This window comes from Mytilus edulis, chromosome 11, assembly GCF_963676685.1.
Source record: "Mytilus edulis chromosome 11, xbMytEdul2.2, whole genome shotgun sequence".
NCBI classification, from domain to species: domain Eukaryota; kingdom Metazoa; phylum Mollusca; class Bivalvia; order Mytilida; family Mytilidae; genus Mytilus; species Mytilus edulis.
Window position 1 is genome coordinate 10070803 of NC_092354.1, and position 22026 is coordinate 10092828.

A 22026-nucleotide genomic window follows, 5' to 3' on the forward strand; every position below is an offset into this window, starting at 1 on the left:
ATTTGAGTAAAGTGCATCGGCACGAGCAGGGTTTGAACTCACAACCTCAGCGCTGACTAGCTTGTGATTACATTAGTAACTACTTAGGCCACGGAGGCCCCTCAGAAAATAAATCATACCTGTTGCACATGTAAAATGAGAATATATGATCTTGTCTGGGTCAGGATTTTAATCGACAAACATCCTTACCTGTTGCACATGTAAAATGAGAATATATGATCTTGTCTGGGTCAGGATTTAAATCGACAAACATCCTTAAAATAAACTCTCGTGCTGCCTGTGCATCCTTCTTTGCACCTGAAACAAAAGAAAAACAGATGACAGAATTAGTAGAAAGCTTTTTGTTATATATAAACATTTTATCTTAAATAAATGCTCTTGCTGACCATGCTTCCTTTGTTGCATTCAAAGAGCATGATCATTGAGTTTGAATGTCCCTCTGGTATCTTTCGCCCCTCTTTACTATTTGACTTTTTAGCAAAGTGGTCAATCTTGTTTTTAAAAATATCTGAATAATACTTATACATGTGGTATGACTGAAGTCTGAGTACCATGAACACCACCAAAAACCAATCACATGTTACTCCAAATCCTGTAGACTCTAGTGATCAGACATAATTCTGTAGGTCACATTCAAGGAAAAAAGTAAAGGTTTTATGAAAGAGCACAAGGTTTATTTTTAGATTTTCATCTAAAATTTTATAATGCTATAACCATTAGTTCACAATTCTAGAATATTTCTATTAAGAATTGAATGCTTCTTTTTGTAACTTCATTGGGGTGTAAAAGCGTCGACCGAAGTACATTTTGTAAAAGCGCTTCATACTAAAAATGTGCGTACATTAAAGATAGTCCAAACAAATACAGAATAGAGGAAAATAGGACTGCTGAAATATTTAAGGAATGACTGTAATATTTTTTCTGTATATGAAGAAATAACATCAAATATTTGGTGAACACTGAATAACGCACAAAGCGGGTTATTTCGAATAGACAGAAAAAATATTACAGTCATTCTTATAATTTAATTCTAAATTCCATTTTAAACCGTAGAAATCCATGAAAAAACGTTGATGAAGTCACGGTCACATCAGGGGTCACCACACTTCAAAATTATAGGGAGAAGTCACTTCTCCCTGGCAGCCAAACAAGGAGAAGTGAAGACCCAACAGGAAGACTTCAGGGAGAAGTAAAGGCCCAACAGGGAGACTTCAGGGAAAATCGACAGATCGCGTTTATACTTCTTATGAATAAAGTTTTCTAAGAATCTATACCTTTTAGTTACTTTTCTAATCATTTTTGCATGACAATTGATAGGAAGTACATTTTGTAAGTCCTTGTCTTGCCATGCTTGTAGTCTGAAATACTTTTTTATTTTACATGTGTACCTATGCAAATTGTCAAAAAGATCATGACATAAGGACCATAAGTTAATGGCATAAGAGCTATGTTTATTCTGGTAGGTCTAAATGAATTGAAGATTTGACATCGATCAAATTATGCTGCATTTCAAAGACTTTAAAATTAAACCAAGTCCAAGAACCTTTTAAAACAAAAATACTAATCAATTAAGAAAAGTTAAAATACGGTTTCACTGTCTTTCACAGCTAAGATCATGATTCTAAAATGTATTTGTTCTTTAAATAATATTTTATAAGAATTCAGAGAGAAAACTGTTTGACATGTGTTGAAAACATAAAGTAAAACTGTTAATTTTAAATCGTGTACATGTAATCGCACACGTTTGCGGTATTTTCATGGAAATGCCGATTTCCAAAATCAAGTTGCCGTTAGAAATGTATATAATTGATTCTAAAACACTTCACGAGTGTTTAAAATTTGACTAAATCTCAAAAAGTAACATCGGAAAAGTCATATTTTTCATAACCGGAATTGAATAGGTACTAACAAATACCGCGTAAAAAATTCTTACTTTGCCGTTCCTAATCAAATTCATGAGCAGATATTCATTGAAATACTGTTTAAAGGACCTTTAGCTGAAACAAAGCACATGTATCAGTCTGTTTAACAAAATCCTGAACAAAAAACCGACTGCGTTTTGTAGTTTATAATCGTTGTGCTGGTTCCCGGCAGTGTACTAAACTAAATACGTAGTAAAAATACAAGTGGATACCAGTTGATAATATTCCGTTTTTGAAAAGAAAGCTGAATTTTTTTATGGGGCATCACATATTGTCAGTAAATATAAGAAAATCAAAATCAATAGTGCATATCAATATGGATTAGGTAAATGATGAGAGTTGAAAAGATGAAATGGCGCCATCTACAATTTTCTACAACAAAGATGGCGGACAATAAACAATCATAACAAAATCGATATTTTTCTTTTTTCTTGCTTATAGTACACCCGGGCATGCAATTTTTATATTGAAGTATGATACTATCGCGGAGAAATCAGTTCTGAATTTGGGGAAAACATGCTTTGTATTTCAATACCTATCGGTCGTTTACGTTTGAATCGAGAATTTCTCGAAAATCATGAGGCGACATTGGGGAATTTTACTGAAAATCGAGTGGGCGAAATAAACTTCTCCTTGGCGCTTCTCTAGAGCGAAGTGGGGAGACCTAGAGCGACTTTGTCGCTCACTTCGCCTGGTGTGGTGACCCCTGGTCACATGACTAAATTATGTCTATGGGCTGATAACAAAATAATGTCAGCCAATCAGAAGAAGTGTTAAATCCAAAATTAAATTATATATAGAGAATTATGGTTGAAAATGTAACAAGAGAAGAATGACTCTAAAATATTATGGATTAAAAAAAATAAAAAAATAACTTAAATATCTAAAGAATAAAGAAACGAAGGACCTCTCATCCAGACCTTCATAAATGTCAGAAAAGCTTCCTATAAATTTATACTCCTGAATCAGTTTTCTTAATATACAATGTACAATGATCATGATGATGTAAGTTGATGACCCAATCATCTTTTCTAGATAAAAATACAACTTTTTTGACTACATGCCTGAAGGCAAAATGTTGGACTCTTCATTTAACCTAACAATCCTTGCAATTTCTGTATTTGTTAATGTTCAAACAAACACTGTTTTCCGACTTAAAATTTCCTGTTTAAATACAATTCATTTTAAAAATCAGCAGGATTTGAAATATTTTTCAAAAGATTTTTTATTCAAAACAGTTATGCAGATATTAGACAGAAATAATCGTTCGAAAAATAAATAAAGTATAGAGAAAGATGGCCTAAAAATTTCAAAGAATACACGAAAACCATTGCATCCCTCTTTGTTATCCGACTTCAGAAAGCTAACATAGAGATACAGATCTAGACTATGTCAATTTATTTGTCAAGCAGAATCCAACAGTTTTCTTTAGATTTTACTGTAAAACTAAATTTCTAATCTTATGTAGATTTTACTGTAAAACTAAATTTCTTTTATCTTATGTAGATTTTACTGTAAAACTAAATTTCTAATCTTATGTAGATTTTACTGTAAAACTAAATTTCTCTAATCTTATGTAGATTTTACTTTAAGACTAAATTTCTCTAATCTTATGTAGATTTTACTGTAAAAACTTAATTTCTAATCTTATGTAGATTTTACTGTAAAACTTAATTTCTCTTATCCTATGTAGATTTTACTGTAAAACTAAATTTCTAATCTTATGTAGATTTTACTGTAAAACTAAATTTCTCTAATCTTATGTAGATTTTGCTGTAAAAACATAATTTCTAATCTTATGTAGATTTTACTGTAAAACTACTTTTCCATGTCATAAGTAATAAGTAAAACATATAAATCATGACCCATTTTACACCTGTACAAGTCCTTTAACACATAAAACAACCTCCCACATAGTGTACATGATGTAGTTACATTGCCACTGTAGAGGGTGTCAAGAAATGTACCATTGTCAATTCAATTGAACTAATAATAGTTTTATATAACGATTATGAATGCTTTTCTTTTCGACCTGTCCTTTGAAAAAGTGGCCAAATGATTAAAACATTCTTGAGGATGTTTGCTCCTTTATTTTTTGAATTTTTGCCAGATTTTTGGAATCCTCTGGTTTTATCCATGTATTAACATTAAACAAATTTGCCCATGAACACCTACTTTTCTTTTCATATTTTTATCACATATAGTTTAAAAGGCCATATTTCAAAATCTTATAAAACCCTTGTTATTTTTTCATAGTTTTTTTAACAAATAAGGTGCCAATGTTAAATGTAAGAAAAATCTAGAGAATTATTTCCCGCAAAATTTTCAATGGCTTATATCTGGAAAACAGGCACACGGACCCTTCATTTTTTCTGCTTTTTTAGTTCCTTTATTTATATACTATCAATTTAAAACAGTCTTTTAAAAAGCTTGTTATTTTTAAACAGAGTAGCGAACATCCTTTAAGATATTCACTCCTTTTGTTTTGGAATTTTTGTAAGATATTCAGAATCCTCAGTTTTTTTTCCAATAAACTTTCTCCCAATACTTTTCTTTTCATAATTTTATAACATATATATAGTTTAAACAACCACATATACATTTGAAAATCTTATAAAATCATTATTTTTTCAAAGTTTTTGAAAGAAAAGTTTCCAATGTTAAATGTATGAAAAATCTAGAGAGTAGAGAGAATCATTTCTCGAAAATTTCTCCACAACTTGTTGAACTTATAGCTGGAACAACAAGCATGTGGACCCTTTACTTTTTCCAGCTTTTTTTTAGTTCTGTTATTCATACAATATCATTTTGTTATGGTCTTTTAAAAAGCTTGTTACTTTGAAACTGAGTAGCAAGCATCCTTAACATGAGCATTTCCTTCCAGGACTAAAGACTGTCATACAAGTGAGAGGTTTAGCTAGCTATAAAACCAGGTTCAATCCACCATTTTCTACATTTGAAAATGCCTGTACCAAGTCAGAAAGATGACAGTTGTTGTCCATTCGTTTGATGTGTTTTATTATTTGATTTTGCCATTTAATTTGGGACTTTCCATTTTGAATTTTCCGCGGAGTTCAGTATTTTTGTGATTTTACTTTTTCCTCCAATACTAATTCTAAACTCACCATCAAATTCAGGAAAGTAATCTACCAAATGTGATAGCATAATTTTCTCTTCTAGGAGATCTTTCTTATTGAGAAAGAGGATTACTGAGGAGTTCTGGAACCATGGGTATGTGATAATGGTCCTAAACAATGCTTTAGATTCCTCCATACGATTCTGAAATGGAAGAAAGAGGATAACTGAAGAGTTCTAAAACCATGGAAACAAACATTTTAATCCTGGAATTATGAACCTTTTCCTATGTTATGCTTTTGACTTCTTTTTCTTTGACTTCCACTATTTTTGGTCGTTGTCTTTGACTTCCACTATTTTTGGTCGTTGTCTTTGACTTCCACTATTTTTGGTCGTTATCTTTGACTCCACTATTTTTGGTCGTTTGTTGATGTGGTACATAATCACAAATGTTCTTTGTTTCATTGTTTTTATAGACCCCTTGGTTTTCCTGTTTTAACATGTCGAATGGTTTTACACTAGTCATTTTTTTAGGCCTTTTAAAGCTTGCTGTTGAGTGTGAATCAAGGCTCTGTGTTTAAGACCATACTCTGAGCTATAATATGGTTTACTTTTACAAATTATGACTTGGATTGAGAGTTGTCTCAATTGCACTTATATCTATAGATAATTGTTCATTGATGGCATAATCTTGTCTGTGTTGTTGGGTTACTCACAACATAAATTTTATCTATACTTATATTTTTGTATAGACAAGAATCAAAACGATCTTTTTTATTTTCTATAATGACTATATCAGCAACAAATTATAATATCAAATCACCCTGCTAAGTCGAGCTGATTAAAGTCAGTGTAAATGACAAATTTCTATTATTCTTTCAATGATTCTGACCAAGGCCACAATTAAAAATATTTTGATTTGCCCAAACCCTACCCAAAGGTTGAGACAGTGCAGGGTTTAAGCTAGGATTTTGAGGGCTTTAGTCACTTTTGCGCGCTATTAAAATCAACCTTATTTTGTGTAAAAGCAATGGAACAATGATGTATATTAATACTAGCTTCATCTTTTGACTTAGTCAGATTTTAAGGGATTGAGGCACCAGCTTTATTGGCAGTTAATGTTTGATTTGACTGTATTGGCCATTATTATGAAAGATTCTGACATGGAATCCAGAAATTTAGTTCACAATTTCTCTTCAGTTTGTTCCAGGGGTCATTCATGATCAACAAAAGTTGGATTATATTTTTTTTAAACAAGGAATCACAGCAGAAATTAATTTGCAATGATTATTTCACTGCATAATCATTATCCTTATAAAACGTCTAAGTCGATATTTGGAAATCATTTCTATCAAGTTGGAAATGTATAAAAATCCTTTCTGGATCGATTATAATGACACGGGCCCCCCCTTTTTGGGAAAAAATTTGGTTGCTTATATAGGGAATCATTGAAGCGTGACTGGAGCGGGCCCCCTCTTAGGTTAGTCAGTGGGCCCCCACTTATGAAAATTTCTGGATCCGCAACTGGAAAGGAGGTTGTAAACAAATCAACACTAGATCACGTTTACTACTTTCGGTTTTAAAATGAAACGAAAACAGGAAGTGACATGGGATAATAAATTCAAAACGAGTCCGGATTCATCAGGAAATTATCATTTTTCGGTTTAAATTCCTTTAGTAAGAGATATATATTTGTCACTCTCGTTTAATTGATTCTAAATGATTTCGTATTTTACGTTTTTAATGTCTATAAATAGTCAAACGAATACTTTCACGCATGCGTAGAACACAATACAGGAAGCACCTGTTTAAATTCTCGTGAACTTTTTGAATAAAAACATTAAAGTTCTTTATTTTAAATGGAAATTGTCGAAAGTTTTTTAGGAAAATTTAAATCAAATATGACGAAAATGCCTTCGAATGACGAATCTACGACAAACTATCTTCAGATTGTGATCGTTTGGGAAATATTGAAATTCAAATGCGAACTGTCCGGGTTGTTACATTTTTGATTAAATGACGAAATTATACTCCTGGTTGTTGAAATGCCGACTGACTGGTTTTCCTGGGGAAATAATAATGATGGTCATTCAATTATGGGGTTAATTAATAAATAACGGATAAGTGACCCATCTGATGGCGATAAGCGGATTAGTTGTAATCACAACTTGTAACACCCGTTGAAATTACCTGGAGGTCATAAACTTGTCAAAAACATAAAGACAGGTAGATTTTTAGTTTTTATTGCGAAATTCTTTTTACACTTTCAAAATTAAAGTGACGAAATTGATTTGAAAAACTTTCGTCAACTGAGAAAACCCTTTCGTAAAATACGAAAGTGACGAGCGCTGGCAAAATCACTGGACAGTGGGTAGGTAGGTAGGTAGGCATTTTTTTTTCAAAGAAATTGAAGTATTGGGTGTTTATTAGTCTTCATGCCTATCTGATTAAAAAAAAAACTACTTCAAATCAGGACAATAAAAGAATTTGAGTAGGCAGATTTTTTCTGGGTAGGTAGGGTTTGGGCAAACAAACCTATTCTTTTTTATGGCCCAAGTACTAAAAATTCAGAAATAATTGCGATGTTTTTAATGATGCAAATAATGCAGCTTCTTGAGTATCACAATACCTGGATTTATTATTACCTGTTGGGTACCAATGTCTGTGTATAGTCACCTAAACCACAAATGTTCATAAATTTATATCTATAGAAAATTTGTAATTTTTTGAAAGTTATAAATCATGGCATAGCCCGTCCTCCCTTTCGTGGGAAAATTTGGTTGATTATTTAGGGAATCACTGAAGCCTGACTGGAGCAGGCCCCCTTTAGGTCAGTCAGTGGGCTCCCCCTCCCCCCATTATGAAAAGTTCTGGATCCGCCACTGCATGGTTCCCTCGCAACCACAAAATCCAACGGATAACAATGAATCCACAGTAATTGATTGTACTTACTCCATGACCTTTTGATTCCAAGCGACCCTTTGACCCCAGTAATTGACCTTACTTACTTCATTATCAGATTCCACTAAGACTTGGTCATATTCACTTAAGGCGACTAGGAACATGATGGACGTTACATTTTCAAAACAATGGATCCATTTACGTCTTTCAGACCTCTGGCCCCCTACATCAACCATTCTGAAAAATAAAAAACAATAAAAATACATTTTTCTATATTACTGACCACCTTTATAATCCCTTAAATAAATAACAAATTTAAATTTTAACATTTAAGTGCTTTACCTTACTTGATTTAGTTTCTTATTCATACAAATGAACTGTTGACAAATGAGTTGCATCGTGTAGAAATCAACTTCATGCAAGTGCATGTATACATGTACGCTTTGATTGACTTTGGAACTTGCATATGCAAAATCAATTCTAATGCAACAACGTTTGTAACATTCATTTTGATTGGATAACGTCACTTTCTTACATGGCATCAATTGACAATTGATGCTATGGGACGTACACACAAGCGCAGACTGCATATGACAAATTTTAAATACATGTTTTAACGTTGTTTCAGTTCGTTTCATTAGAATGGAGATAACAATATTGTATTTAAAGCTCCGACGGCATCAATTGGGGATTTGATGGTTGCAAATACCCGTTTACTGTCCCCGCTAATGCGTCGCCAGTAATCACAAGTCAGAAGATGCATCATCAGTACTGAAGTATGTAGAATCAATGTTATGTTCAGTGTTCACAGAATCAGAAATATAATTTAAACTGAATAATTTATTTCAATATACATAGTACAGTGTAGTACAGTATTAAAGATCTTCTGAACAGAGAAATTTGACTATTGTTACATCAAATAATTAGACTGAAACTGCCACAAAAGAAACAGAGAGGATATAAAAACAGTAATTCTGTGAATATGAAAAAACTTCAATTTTCTAAAAACGATTCCCTTGAATATGCAAGACTCAAGATATTATGAGAACTATCTTGAGTCTCATTCTGAGGTGAGCCATGGAAGAGTAATCTACAACACTGACACGGTTTGTATATGACCACATCCCAAACAGCCATGTACAGACTTACCGAAATATGATACTATCCAGATCAAAAGGGTATTCTATAATCCCTGTAGTGGGAACTCTGACACGTAAAATATCTTGTAATGTCGGTAGATAATTTGGTTGAGTTAATCTGTCTACATCGTCCAAGTAACTGAAATAAAAAAGTCATAGTTTAAGGAGGATCAGGACTATTTGACTGCCCATAATTTCACGCATGGATTCCAATGCACACACAACGTATGTGTCGTAAACTCAATATTAATTTATAAAATATTTTGATTGATTAGAAATGTTAAATCATTGTAGTTTTGTCACTAAAAGTATATTATCATTATAAGGTGTGTCTGTGAAAGCCTCAAAATGACATTTTACTCATTTTCACCATCTTCCCACAATAATTTGGGTTTTAAGGCAAAATATTTTTTTTTCCTTATCGGTGACCTATGTTTTTTATTTGATCATTCTTTGAAGCTACATTTCAGCTTTTTTTATTACAGTTTTGGACCAAGTGTCATAGAACGTTTTTTGATATTCGGATAAAAATATGTCAACACCTCTATTTTCCCTATCAATTCATTGAAAAATGGTCCCTTTTTCATACCTGTTTAAAAGTAAAATTTTGAGCTTACATATAAATGGTCCGTGACCCCCTATCTTTTTTTGACCAATTTTATTCACTTTCTGTAACCAAAAATACGGCACTTCTAATAGAAACCTTGAATAGACCTGAGCCACCTTAAGTTGATGTATATCAAATACATGTATATATAATTGCCCAACAGTGTTAACCCCTGGCTATTCTTGGATTGGATTCTTTCGCTCTTGAAAGCCAAAAAATCCATTTAGATCTGTTCATTTCTACCTCTCCATTAAAATTAAAATATGTATAAGACTTCGTTAACAAATATCAAATAAAACCTCAGGTGTTGGATATGTATGTTCAACATTATGATAAAACAAAATAAATGGAGAATGTGTCCTATTTTTATTTTTTTTAATTGTAATTTTCTTAAAAAAATCATTTCAAATGTCATACAAGTGAGAAGTTTAGCTAGCTATAAAACCAGGTTTAATCCACTATCTTCTACATAAGAAAATGCCTGTACTAAGACAGGAATATGACAGTTGTACACATGTTATTTATTTGTGTAGTGTGTTTGCCATTTGATTAGAGACTTTTCCTTTAAAGTTTTCCTCTGATTTCAGTATTTTGGTTATTTTACTTTTGAAGTGTCTTTTTAGTGTCAAGTTCATTGACTGTATCCCTGCCCTACTTACTACTTGGCTGAGTCTGTGAGCTGGTACTCTCTCCTTCTATCATAGCACTCTTGTATACCACTATCACACCATAAAAGCTTTATGGCATCAACGAATTGCTGGTCAAAAGTTGTCACGGTCTCGTAGTCCACTTGTCTAATCATGCTTCCATTCTCCTGCAAAAGAAATGAGAAAAAACACATAATATTTTTACCTCTAACACGTTGAGTGACCATAATTTGTGGGAGGCACATTTATGAAATGTAAAAAAAGGTTTTTGTCTACTTTTTTAAAATTATTATTTGGATGGAGAGTTGTCTCATTGGCACTCACGCCGCATCTTCCTGTATCTATTGATGGTAAATTACATAACTTCAGCATCTAAATTAATTATTACTCGTCATACTTTAAACAATCAACTGGAATTCAGTGGATTTAGTCCATCTTAATCAGAAATACTTATTATATTTTCTCTTCCATCATTATGATGCAAAAGCTTATATGTTAAAGTCATGTAGATTTGACAAAAAAAGTCAATATAAAAATAAGTTCAAGTAGATCTTATTTGAGTACAAAAATGGAAACTCAACACATTTTGTGTGTTATGGCAAAAGGTTAGAAAACAATTTCAAAATGGTATCTACTGCTCAAAATGAAAAAATTTCACTAGACAATCAATCTATTGTTTGTTAGGGTAAATTAAATTCTTATTTCAATGGTCCAAGAAGCATTTTCCTAGATTAAAGTCGGCATGTGTCAACACTAACGGCCTTGCCCATCATGTGTGAACTCTCACTAGCACAATAGGAAAAGGCAAATCAACAATAGGAAAAGGCAAATCAACAATAGGAAAAGGCAAATTAAGCTGAAAGGTTGTGCATTAGGACCCATTTAGCTCTAAACTCCCTGGACATACAAAATGTAATCAAAACCTTTCTTTTTTTAAATAAAAAATATCAAATCAGAATATAGTTGTTATACAATCAAAGTGTTTACCATGGTGGACTAAATAAAAACTATCATCTTCCGAAGGAATGTTATGCTGAAATTATATCTATTTCAGACCTAAACCTTTTTATGTATGAAAATATGTAACAAACTGTAAAATATTTAAATTTGTTGTATCAAAACTGCTATTTTCACAAAATATCAATAAGTGACCAAAATATACCTAATTTTCAATTGCGATTCAGTCATTTTAAGAAAACACATCTTTGTTGCGATGTTGGTGTCATTAGGTATTAATTACAACAAAAGCATTGTAAGATTTAAAACCAAATTGTGCTGAAAAGCTAATATGTTTTTCTTATGGCAAAAAAACTTGATACATGTAAATTTCAAAATACATAAAAATTTGCCCTCATGTTAGTTAAGCACAAGAAGATCCCTATGACTATATATTACTTAAAGGGATTGTAGACTAGATGATTTCATTTTTTTAAAACTTATGAAAATGGAATTTGTGAGACAATTAAAGTTTGAGAATCTAGTATTCAACTTAGGCATAAAAAAACTATATAAGTATGATAAATATATATGCAATTCTACTTCACGATCCAAAAACCCATTGTGCTAATTAAATTCAATATTTAATCTTATTCTTAAAAATAACAAAATAATGTATTGAGCTGCTGAGAGCAAAACTCAACAACAACTTAAATTTTAGAATCTTCTTGTATCATTGAATGTAATCTTATTTCAAAAGCAGGAGATTGAAAATTCTAAATCTCCCTTTATAGGAGCTACTACTTTCATGAATTTGGACATGATTCATAAATAACATCTGCAATAAAGTTTACTTTTGATGCATTTTATCACATGGATATCCAGAATGCATCATTTCAGGATGTTAAAGACTAAGCCATAATCATGCTATTTAAAAAATTAATTAATTGCATAAATATTCATATAAGAAATTGTTAAAGAATCAACCCATTATGCATTTTTTATTAATGCAAAGTTGTAAATCTCCAATGGCAAAAAAATTGTTTGCTAAGACTTAAGGGATAAAAAGATATCTTTTCAACTTCGTTATTTATTTGGCCTTTTTAACTTTTTTGGATTCAACGTCACTGATGAGTCTTTTGCAGACAAATGCGCGTCTGGCGTTTATACTAAATTTAGTCCAGGTATCTATGATGAGTTTATTTGCTCCTGTGGACAAAATTTGGTTCCCTAAGATCATGTACATGTGACAAAAGCTAGGAAGAAAAATTTGGTCATTGTTTTTTAAAGTAATAAATAAAGAACAGAGAATTGGTGATTATCCAGTTGGTAAATGAACAGGTTACCAGATAGATAATAGACAGCAGGGTACCAGACATACTGAACAGGGTACAAGTCTAAAAGAGCTGTGAAAGTCAAAGATTAACTACACAGATTTCATGAGTGAGTGAAAGGTTCAAGAGTCTTTCTAATTAATTAATCAAAAACTTAAATATCACTGATTATACATGTGTTAATAGCTGAAAACAAACGTTAAATATAAAAGCAACTCTATGAGCCAAAGAAAGGTTAAGTTTTCTGTTTACAATCTACAAAATAGTTGAGATTAAATTTATAATACAAATGTACATAAACAGAAAAGTATGTTCTCCTCATTTCGATATTTAAAAGAAAACAGAGAAAAAATAAACGAATGTCTCAAACACTCAAATTTTCTCTACACTTATTAATCTTTTTTGTTCAGTTCATGCCTAAACTAAAGTTGTTTTTCCATAGATCATCATGTATCATGTACATGTGTAGTTAGCAACCAAGATTTCTCATGTAGATCCTTATTTGTGTTGTTTGTGTTTGTGGTCCGGTTGTTGTAGGGTTTGTTTTTCTTCTTAATTAAGTTTTTAACAACTCTTAAGCTTTAATTTGTATCAAGAACAATCTAACTTTTTAAAACAGTGATAAGTACATGATGTATCAAATTCTCACAAGCTCGTTTCATAATGAATGTAAAAAGTACTTTTGTGTCCAATATATGTGCTTTTCTGAATTTACCTTTTATATAGAAATCTCAAAAAGTATAAGATCTGAAACTTGTGGAGAACTATTTGACCATAAAGTAGCCTGACAATTCATAACATGGAATTTTTAATCTATTTTTTTCTGTGTTTTGTGCTTAGGGTGGTGTACGCTGGTAACACAAGAGGAAACCTGTGAAAAAGCATTTCTAAGGTCCAATAAATAAAGTGCATCATGAGGGGCCAAGTGTGTTAGGTTGACCAAAAGATGGAAAGTGATGAGGCCTTCCTAAGGTGTTAAATGGCCCAGAAGATGGAGAGTGAAAAGGCCTCCTACGGTGTTAAATGGCCCAGATATTAATCACACCTGTTACCTGTGTCAGTTTTTTATCTGTAATAATACGCATATTTATCTGTAATTAAAGCACATTGTTCTCTTAAAACACATTTGAATAAAAGAACAAAAAAAGACATAATTATTATGTATATTATTGAAATAATGCCTCAGTACAGTTACCACGGTTACATATATACACTAGCTGAATACCCTATTTCCCATAAAACAAGAATGTGCCCCATCCGAAATATCAATTTCTGTGTAAAGTGGACCATGAAAATGGAGGAAAATCTCTAATTTGGCATTAAAATTAGAAAGATCATATCATAGGGAACATGTTTACTAAATTTCAAGTTGATATGAACTTCATCAAAAACTACCTCAACCAAAAACTTTAAGCTGAAGCGGGACAGCCAGACATATGAACGCAGAGACCAGAAAACATACTGCCCATAAATGGGGCATAAAAAGTGCTCATTAATCATACCCTTAAATCCAGCTCGTCTAAAAACTTAAGATTTAAATCCTTTAAAAAAAAAAATTTCAATACAGACTTAAACAAAATTAGATGGCTTATTGTTTTACCTCCAATTAATGGATATACATGCTGTTAAAGCAGCGTAAATAAGCCCAAATCTACCACATGAACATCACATAGAAACAGACTAAAAATGTTGTGCTTTCAGTTACTAGACCATTACTTACATGTATAATACTAAAGTTTTACCCTAGATTCACATGATCAATTATAAATGGAAATTTTGGTCCAATTTTAACATTGACTGATTTTGGTTAAAAAATTATTAAAAAAATATTGGAGTTATCTCCCCTTAAATGATAATTACTTTTGCTTTTCAACCAAATTATATCTTGAAATGTCCAGAATTTGAGTGATTGAAGTCCTTAAACAATATAAACAATTAAATTAAGATAATTAGTTTGATCAATTGCAAGCTTTCTACTTATTGACACAAACATGACAAAGGCACTGCTTATTTTCATAAAGAGGACTTTAAAACATATAAAGTCAATCTAACCCCTACACATTTTCAGATTAAAAACTGAAATCACACAATTTTTGCCTGAATCTCATGCAAGACTAGCAAGACATACATGTACACATACATTTAGATATACATTACAGCTCTTCTATAAAAGCATGCAAAGCAAACCTTTGACCAACTTGCTTGCTATGTTTGCTGGGATGTTTGAAAACAAAAGGTAGGTAATATGTTTCAGTCTGTTTACTACATACTGGAATTTGATTGGACAATAAACATTTACTTCATTTCTCAATTTTTATTGTCCCATCAAATCCCAGTATATATAAAACAGACTGAAAACTCCACCTACCTATTGTATGCAAACATCCTAGCAAACATAGCAAGCAAGTTGATGAAAGGTTAGCTTTGCATGTTTTTATAGAAGAGCTGTAAAAACATACATTGGAGTTCGCAACCATGCAAATAGATGTAAAAGTAATTAAACAAAGACTGCATGGATATTTCAAAATTCAAACATATCATAGCAGGCCTAATATTAAGGTGGTACCCAACACCTTGACTAAAATTAATTTGGCTCGTTTAATTTTCATAATATTTTGTCAAATTGTTTACTTTGACCCTTTTGAAAAAATTATAAAAAATAAAAAAACTTGATCACTTTCTGAGAAAAAATGGCTAGATATATAGCAGTTTGACAAATACTAATTTTGATCATTGAGAAGCTAAATATTTCCTTGACAATACAATGTGATTAAAACGTTTAGCTGATTTTACAGAGCTATCTCCCTGATGTGTTAGGTACCATCTTGATACACAAGAAAGGGACTATAACTGACATTTTAGGCTTTTAACTAAGAATTCCTGCATTGATCATGTTGTCATATATTGAAGAGCCATGAAAACTAAAATTACAATATAGGTTGAAAATAATTTGTAAATAATTTGGCTTCAATTAAAATTTATATTGAAACAGAAAAGGTCTATATTTCAGCAAAGATAAAAAGATCAAAAGACAAAATAAGAAATCTTAGTTTTTTTCTTTGAAATAAAAAAATTCTATAGTGAATCTTTTTACATGATAATTTGTACAAAAAGTACTGTACATTTTTAGTGTTTTTTTTGGTTCTTGGGTGGTTATCAGCAGTCAGTGATAGATTTTTTTTTAGCCTGTCCCTTAAATGAACAAGCCAACTTACTTATTACTACCCTCCTGTTTGGTGATAATGAACTAGGCCAGATAATCATAGTATGCCCAATTGTATCCCACATGGACTAATCTAGATGCTGAACCCTACCTTTAGGTCCTTATCATATTTTTTAACTACTTGCAAACCATATAATATACATGTATATGGTCCGCAAGTAGTCAAATAATATCATAAGGACCTGAGAGCTATGTACAGCTCCTCATCTAGGACAAAGTATATGCCACATGACAATGTATGCTCCATGACAAAGTATGCCAGACTTTACCTTATTCCTAACAGATCCTTACCTCATTGTCAGGATTGTGGTAAGCTATTTTGAGCGTGTCCATGGCCCTGATCATGGCATGCATGGCCATGAAGATATTTTGGTAGACAATTTTAATGAACCCTCGTTTGTCATCGTCAGAGTATCCTGCTCCATGGATAATTCTCATCTGTTTTATAAATGTACTTTTTCCACTTTCTCCTGTCCCTGTAAAAAGAAGACAAATGTTGTTAATTGACCAAAAAGCATTATTTTTACCATTTTCTCCTATCCCTAAAAAGTGAAGAAAAATTTTGGTCAATTATCATAATTATTGATAAGCATTATTCATACCATTTTCTCCGGTCTGTACATATTTAAATTTAAACAGAGTGTTTGACCAAATATAAATATATGTGTCGTTCCTGTTACCCAAGCGACCCTTGAACTTTTTTCCCCCCCATTTCTGAAAATCATTTTTTTAACAATCCTTTTCATTGGCGGATCCAAGGGGGGGGGAGGGGTTGCGGTGGTTGAAACCCCCTTTTTTGGCCAATCAATGCATTTGAATGGGGACATATAATTGGAACCCCCCTTTGTCCTGGGTTGGGAATTCCGCTTTTTAAAATGGCTAGATCTGCCCCTGCTTTTCGTGGATGAAATTTCAATATATAAATTCAAAGACTTCTGTCATCTGAATTTTCATTTTTTCAGAGCAAAATTTTAAGCTGGTTTTATTATTTAGAACAAACATGCTACACCTGGTGACAGACAGCCATCATAAGTATCTACTAGGGATTAAAATACAACTAAAAATTGTTATGTTTTTCTCTAATTTTTTAAATTATAGAAAAACATAATAATTCTGTTTATTTTCTAACCAAACCTATAGAAAACAGCAAACTTCTAATTCTAGTAAGGGTGTGCAAAGTTACAAAATCGGTCTTCACTGAGAACACATTTTTTTATTTTTGGACTTTTGACCCCCCCTTTCTAAGAAAAAAATCCAGATCCACTGACCCTATTTTTTCTTCAGGATGTAACTGCAACCACACATATTTTTGGTCTTAATGTTTTAATAAGATATCTTAAAACCATTATTTTTGTGATTTGGCCTTAGATAATATTTGTGTATTAAAATGACATGCTATTTATTAATCAATATAATTGCCTGGTTACACCTAACTAATACCTGGTATTATACTAATTACTACTCAGTATTTATCAATGGACAACCTCATCTCTTACTTGGACTGGACATTTTGTTCCAATCATTTAGAGGGTTTTTCAAGGGCCTGTCCCCCCTTTTTTCAATATAATTGCCTGGTTACAGCTAACTAATACCAGGTATTATACTAATTACTACTCAATATTTATCAATGGACAACCTCATCTCTTACATGGACTGGACATTTTGTTCCAATCATTTAGAGGGTTTTTCAAGGGTCCGTCCCTCCTTTTTTCAATATAATTGCCTGGTTACAACTAACTAATACCAGGTATTATACAAATTACTAACCAGTATTTATCGATGGACAACCTCATCTCTTACATGGACTGGACATTTTGTTCCAATCATTTATGGGTTTTTCAAGGGCCTGTCCCCCCTTTTTTCAATATAATTGCCTGGTTACAACTAACTAATACCAGGTATTATACAAATTACTAACCAGTATTTATCAATGGAAAACCTCATCTCTTACTTGGCCTGGACATTTTGTTCCAATCATTTCGAGGGTTTTTCAAGAGCCTGTTCCCCCTTTTTTCAATATAATTGCCTGGTTACACCTACATGTAACTAATACCAGGTATTATATTAATTACTACTCAGTATTATCAATGGACTCCCTCTTCCCTTATATGGACTGGACATTTTGTTTCTACTGATGATTCCCTTATTTTTATATGGCCCCTTTATAGCTTGCTGTTTGGTGTGAACGTACTTTTATCAGGGGAAAAATTAACGACCAGAAATTGACCTGGGCGATCTTTTTACTCAGCTGTGGTAGACGAGGTGGCGAATTGAAAACAAGTTCTTGACTGACTGAAATCCGCCATTTACCGTGACTCCAAGTACTGGCTACTTCGAATTCACTGACAAAAATTTAAATTGAAAAAGAAAAATCTTTTTAAAATGTATTGCATCAAAATCACGGTCGCGATAAACAAGGATGTCAAATCAGTGTTTACCCGTGACTAAATATAGTTCACATTAATTCAGGTCACTGATTGGTCGTCTATTTAAAGTCAGAATGTATTGTATGCTTGCAAGGATAACAAGAGAGGTGTTCCGATGGTCACTAACAATTAACAATATGAAGCAATCACGGTTTTGGCTTCAAGAAAGCGAAGAAAGGCAGGGAAGATGACAATAGCATGTCATGAAGTAATATCAGTCAAATAAAAGAAAGTATGATATATATAATGCTGTTAAAAATCTGGAAAACAGTAACTTTTGTAGTTACATTTTTAAAGCCCACGTGGTGTACAGAGAATGAAGGTCAAAAACGAAAGTAGAGTATTGTCACCACAATAAATAAATCATAGTGAATTCTTCTCATAGCAATTCTGAACGACTCGTCCAGTTCAATTACCCTGCGTCCAGGAGGTGTATACAGGTTTCAACAAGAACCCTAAATTCAGATGACAGAAGGCTGTGAACTTAATTTTTACAAAAATTTGACTGTTTGAAAAATTATTTTAAGAAATTTATGAAATAAAATAAATTGGGAATGTCACGGAGTTTGCCCATGGAACAGGAATGGTGCCCTGCCTGCATATCACGTTAAAAAGGGCATAACTTCAGCTGTAAAAGGGATGCAACCCAAATTTGTACATGATCTGAGTTTAGTTGTTACAATACATTGTAGTCTGCACAGTAAGCCACGAGTTCGATGCCCCAGACTAGTCAAATTGCATTTGGACTACACAGCTACTTTTGCATAGGTACATGTACTATTTCTGTACTTAAAATCTGTATTACTGGAAATTTACTTTGTCAGATATTTAGTACTACATTGTATTTCTTTACTTTAAAATTACTGTACTATTTACGTACCTGTATTTTACAGTACTTGCATAAATTGATTTGTCATTAAAATTTTGGTACAGAAATAATACTAAAAGCTACCACAATATTCCATGTTTGAACATCATAATTTTAAGAGATTTGAAATAGACATGCTTTCAAAATACTGAAAATGTAACGTTACAACCAAAAATATGTAGTACTCAAATTTTCAAGTACAAATCAAGGACTGTAAAATACAGGTACCTAAATATTACTAAAATTTTAAAGTAACAAAAGAGTACTGAATATTAAAAGTAGATTTCGAGTACCACAGATTTTTGGTACAGAAATAGTACCTATGCAAAAGTAGCTGTGTAGTATCAGTAAGTTTTTGCAAAACTTTGTTTGGCCAAATAAGAAAAATGTCAGAATATTGGTCTTGGGACTAATAGTTGAAAAAGTTTTTGGTGCAGACTGTTATAAGCATAGTTTATAAGTTTCATAACATATAGTTGAGCCAAACTAAAGTAAGAGAATACTTGTAAAGGAAAACAACTCTAAAATGGTGCGACTCCACCAAAATTCTAACTTGATTTGTATTTTGTGGTATTTAGCATTGTGTCATATTAGTTTCATAACATTTGTTGGAGGCCAACTGAAGATACATTGTAGAGAACAGACACTAAAATTTCAGCATTTTTTTTTCATTTGTAAAGGGGCCTAACTCAAAAACAATAAAAGTGATGAAACCAAAGTTCAAACTCGATCGACGTTTGTGGTAATAAGCATTGTGTAAAAATTTCATAACATTATTTTGTTGAGGTAAACTAAAGTTAGAATACAGAAAGCAATTTAGGGAAGTACAAACGAACTAGCGGATGTATGTACAGACGGACAAGAGTTCAACTTAAGGTCAGGGGGTTTAAACTTAGGTCAGTCAGGTAACTGGAACCACACATATACTTCTATATGGCCTAATAATAATTTGAACCAATATGCTTATCATTATATACAGTAACTCATACATGTGGCACGAATGGTAATGTATAATCGGTTCTGCAATGAAAACCGTGAGAGGATTTTCCGGTTATGGTTGAGTGGAGTAATTTTCAACGCTTCGAAAGGTATGTACATTTCTGAATCGCAATTTTTAAATCCAACTGATCAACATATTAAAAATCGCTATGCTGTGGTGAATACTTTAATGAAGTGGCACATGTATCATTTACTGTTGTGCATGGAGTAAAACTCCTACAAAATCAATCGTCCCATATGTAATTGCTGAAAAAAGTGACATTTAAATTTTGAGATGGTTCTATTTTAACAGACCTACAAGTTCTAATTTTTGTTTTCTTTCTGTCAACAGGATTGAATAGCGTTTTTTGCGTCGATTACACTGCCTGAAGTTGATAGACGTCTTTATAAATCTAAAAACTGTCAAATTTCATTATTTCATGTGTGAGGGGATCGGTTCTGATTGAGAACATCGTGAATGCGTGAGGGGAAATGCAAACATTTTTTAATCTTTAACCTTGTGACTTTTCTTCTCTCAGTGAAAAATCAGGGTAATGCATTTATAGCACGTCACCTTTTGATTCAGAACATAATTTGAATATATATTAATCGCAACATTACATTAATCACTGTTTCAAAACTCTCCTATCAACAATTCACAGGTCAGGCAGTAAAACTATGTTAACCCTAAATGTCGTACAGGTTTTTTAACATGAAGAGAATACACACATGCCCTTCTGTGATCTTATAATCACAATATTGAATAGATACAAGTTGTGATGTAGAGCCATAAGAGAGGGACTGTCAAACCACCTAGGGGTCTACTCGCGTATTCGGAAGAAGAAGAAGAACTCATAGATTGAAAATAAACTGACACACCATGGCAAATAAAATAAAAAGACAGACAGACAATTAATAGTACACAAGACACAAGAATGTCATGTGAATTCATCTTCTGAAGAAGCTGACATAAGCATAGTACAAAAAAGCAAGTATCAAAAATGTCTTCCGTCTAACAGATCTCAGCAAAATGAATAGACGAAGCAATTGGTCCTTCAATATTAAAGCAAAACATCACAAGAAGAAATGCTTGGTATCTTCAGCAAAAATAAAATAGACACACACTGATACAGTTTTCATTGTGGATTTTTTGTTTTATAGAAACAATGTTGTTTTATTAATAATATTAGGTTTTAAGAATGTAAATATTGAATCATTTCAGATTAAGCATTAGAATAATAATATAATCTGGGTAAATATATGATTAATCACTGGGTTAACTATTGTGTCACCGGTATTTTTACCACAGAAAAGGTAATGTATTCCATATACTGAAAGCCAAGATGGCGTCCATAATAACAAAATGTAAAATCGAGTTTAAACTGATGCTACATGTATTTTAATTGTGTCAGCCACATAGTATATGAGTTCATGGACCAAACCGCCGATGGGGCCATCTATCGCGACGAAAATACCGAAATAAACACAAAAACCAAAATGAACATTTAGCATAATTATTCAAAATGGCGTCTCTGTGTATCAACCTTTTGCATTAAAAAAGATGCGGCATATTCGTTTTATACCGGTTATTGGGACAAGTGTCGAGTGCATAACTTACCCAATAATAAAAGTTTTAATTCCCTCCTTGCATCTCTTTTATCTTTCCGTAGTTGTTTTTCTATTTCTGTATTAATTCGTTTTTGCTCTTTCGCTTCTTCGCTTAGACAGCACGCCATTTTCATTTCAACTTAGCCTTACTTTAATTCAGGCCGAGCTATCTCCCTATCCTGTCTGACCCTTATCAGGCCCGGGGGTTAATCGTTACCCCGTGGCATCCAAAACATGAGAAATTTCTTGGGTTGAAAATGCCGTGAATTGTCACCGGTGAAATTGTTGTTTATCGGTATAGAGGCCCTTCAATCGATCCTTCCAACCAAAGGGTGTGACCATTTGCCGATAGCCTCCGAAAG

General features: G+C 32.4%; 1 protein-coding gene across 2 annotated transcripts in view; it reads right to left on the minus strand.

The window, feature by feature from the left end:
* The window catches only part of LOC139495107 (guanine nucleotide-binding protein G(q) subunit alpha), a 31747-nt gene extending 9721 nt beyond the window's left edge, over window positions 1–22026 (minus strand). Inside the window, exons 1-8 of one of the 2 annotated variants that reach the window (XM_071283262.1) lie at window positions 21675–22020; window positions 16076–16260; window positions 13614–13652; window positions 10304–10458; window positions 9048–9176; window positions 8006–8135; window positions 5048–5201; window positions 190–297 (exon numbers count right to left, since the gene is read on the minus strand). In XM_071283262.1, coding sequence (XP_071139363.1) covers window positions 190–297; window positions 5048–5201; window positions 8006–8135; window positions 9048–9176; window positions 10304–10458; window positions 13614–13652; window positions 16076–16260; window positions 21675–21798 — 1024 coding nt within the window. In that variant the 5' untranslated portion in view covers window positions 21799–22020. Of the gene's footprint in view, window positions 1–189; window positions 298–5047; window positions 5202–8005; window positions 8136–9047; window positions 9177–10303; window positions 10459–13613; window positions 13653–16075; window positions 16261–21674 lie in introns of both variants that reach the window. The other variant, XM_071283263.1, reaches the window with a different exon arrangement.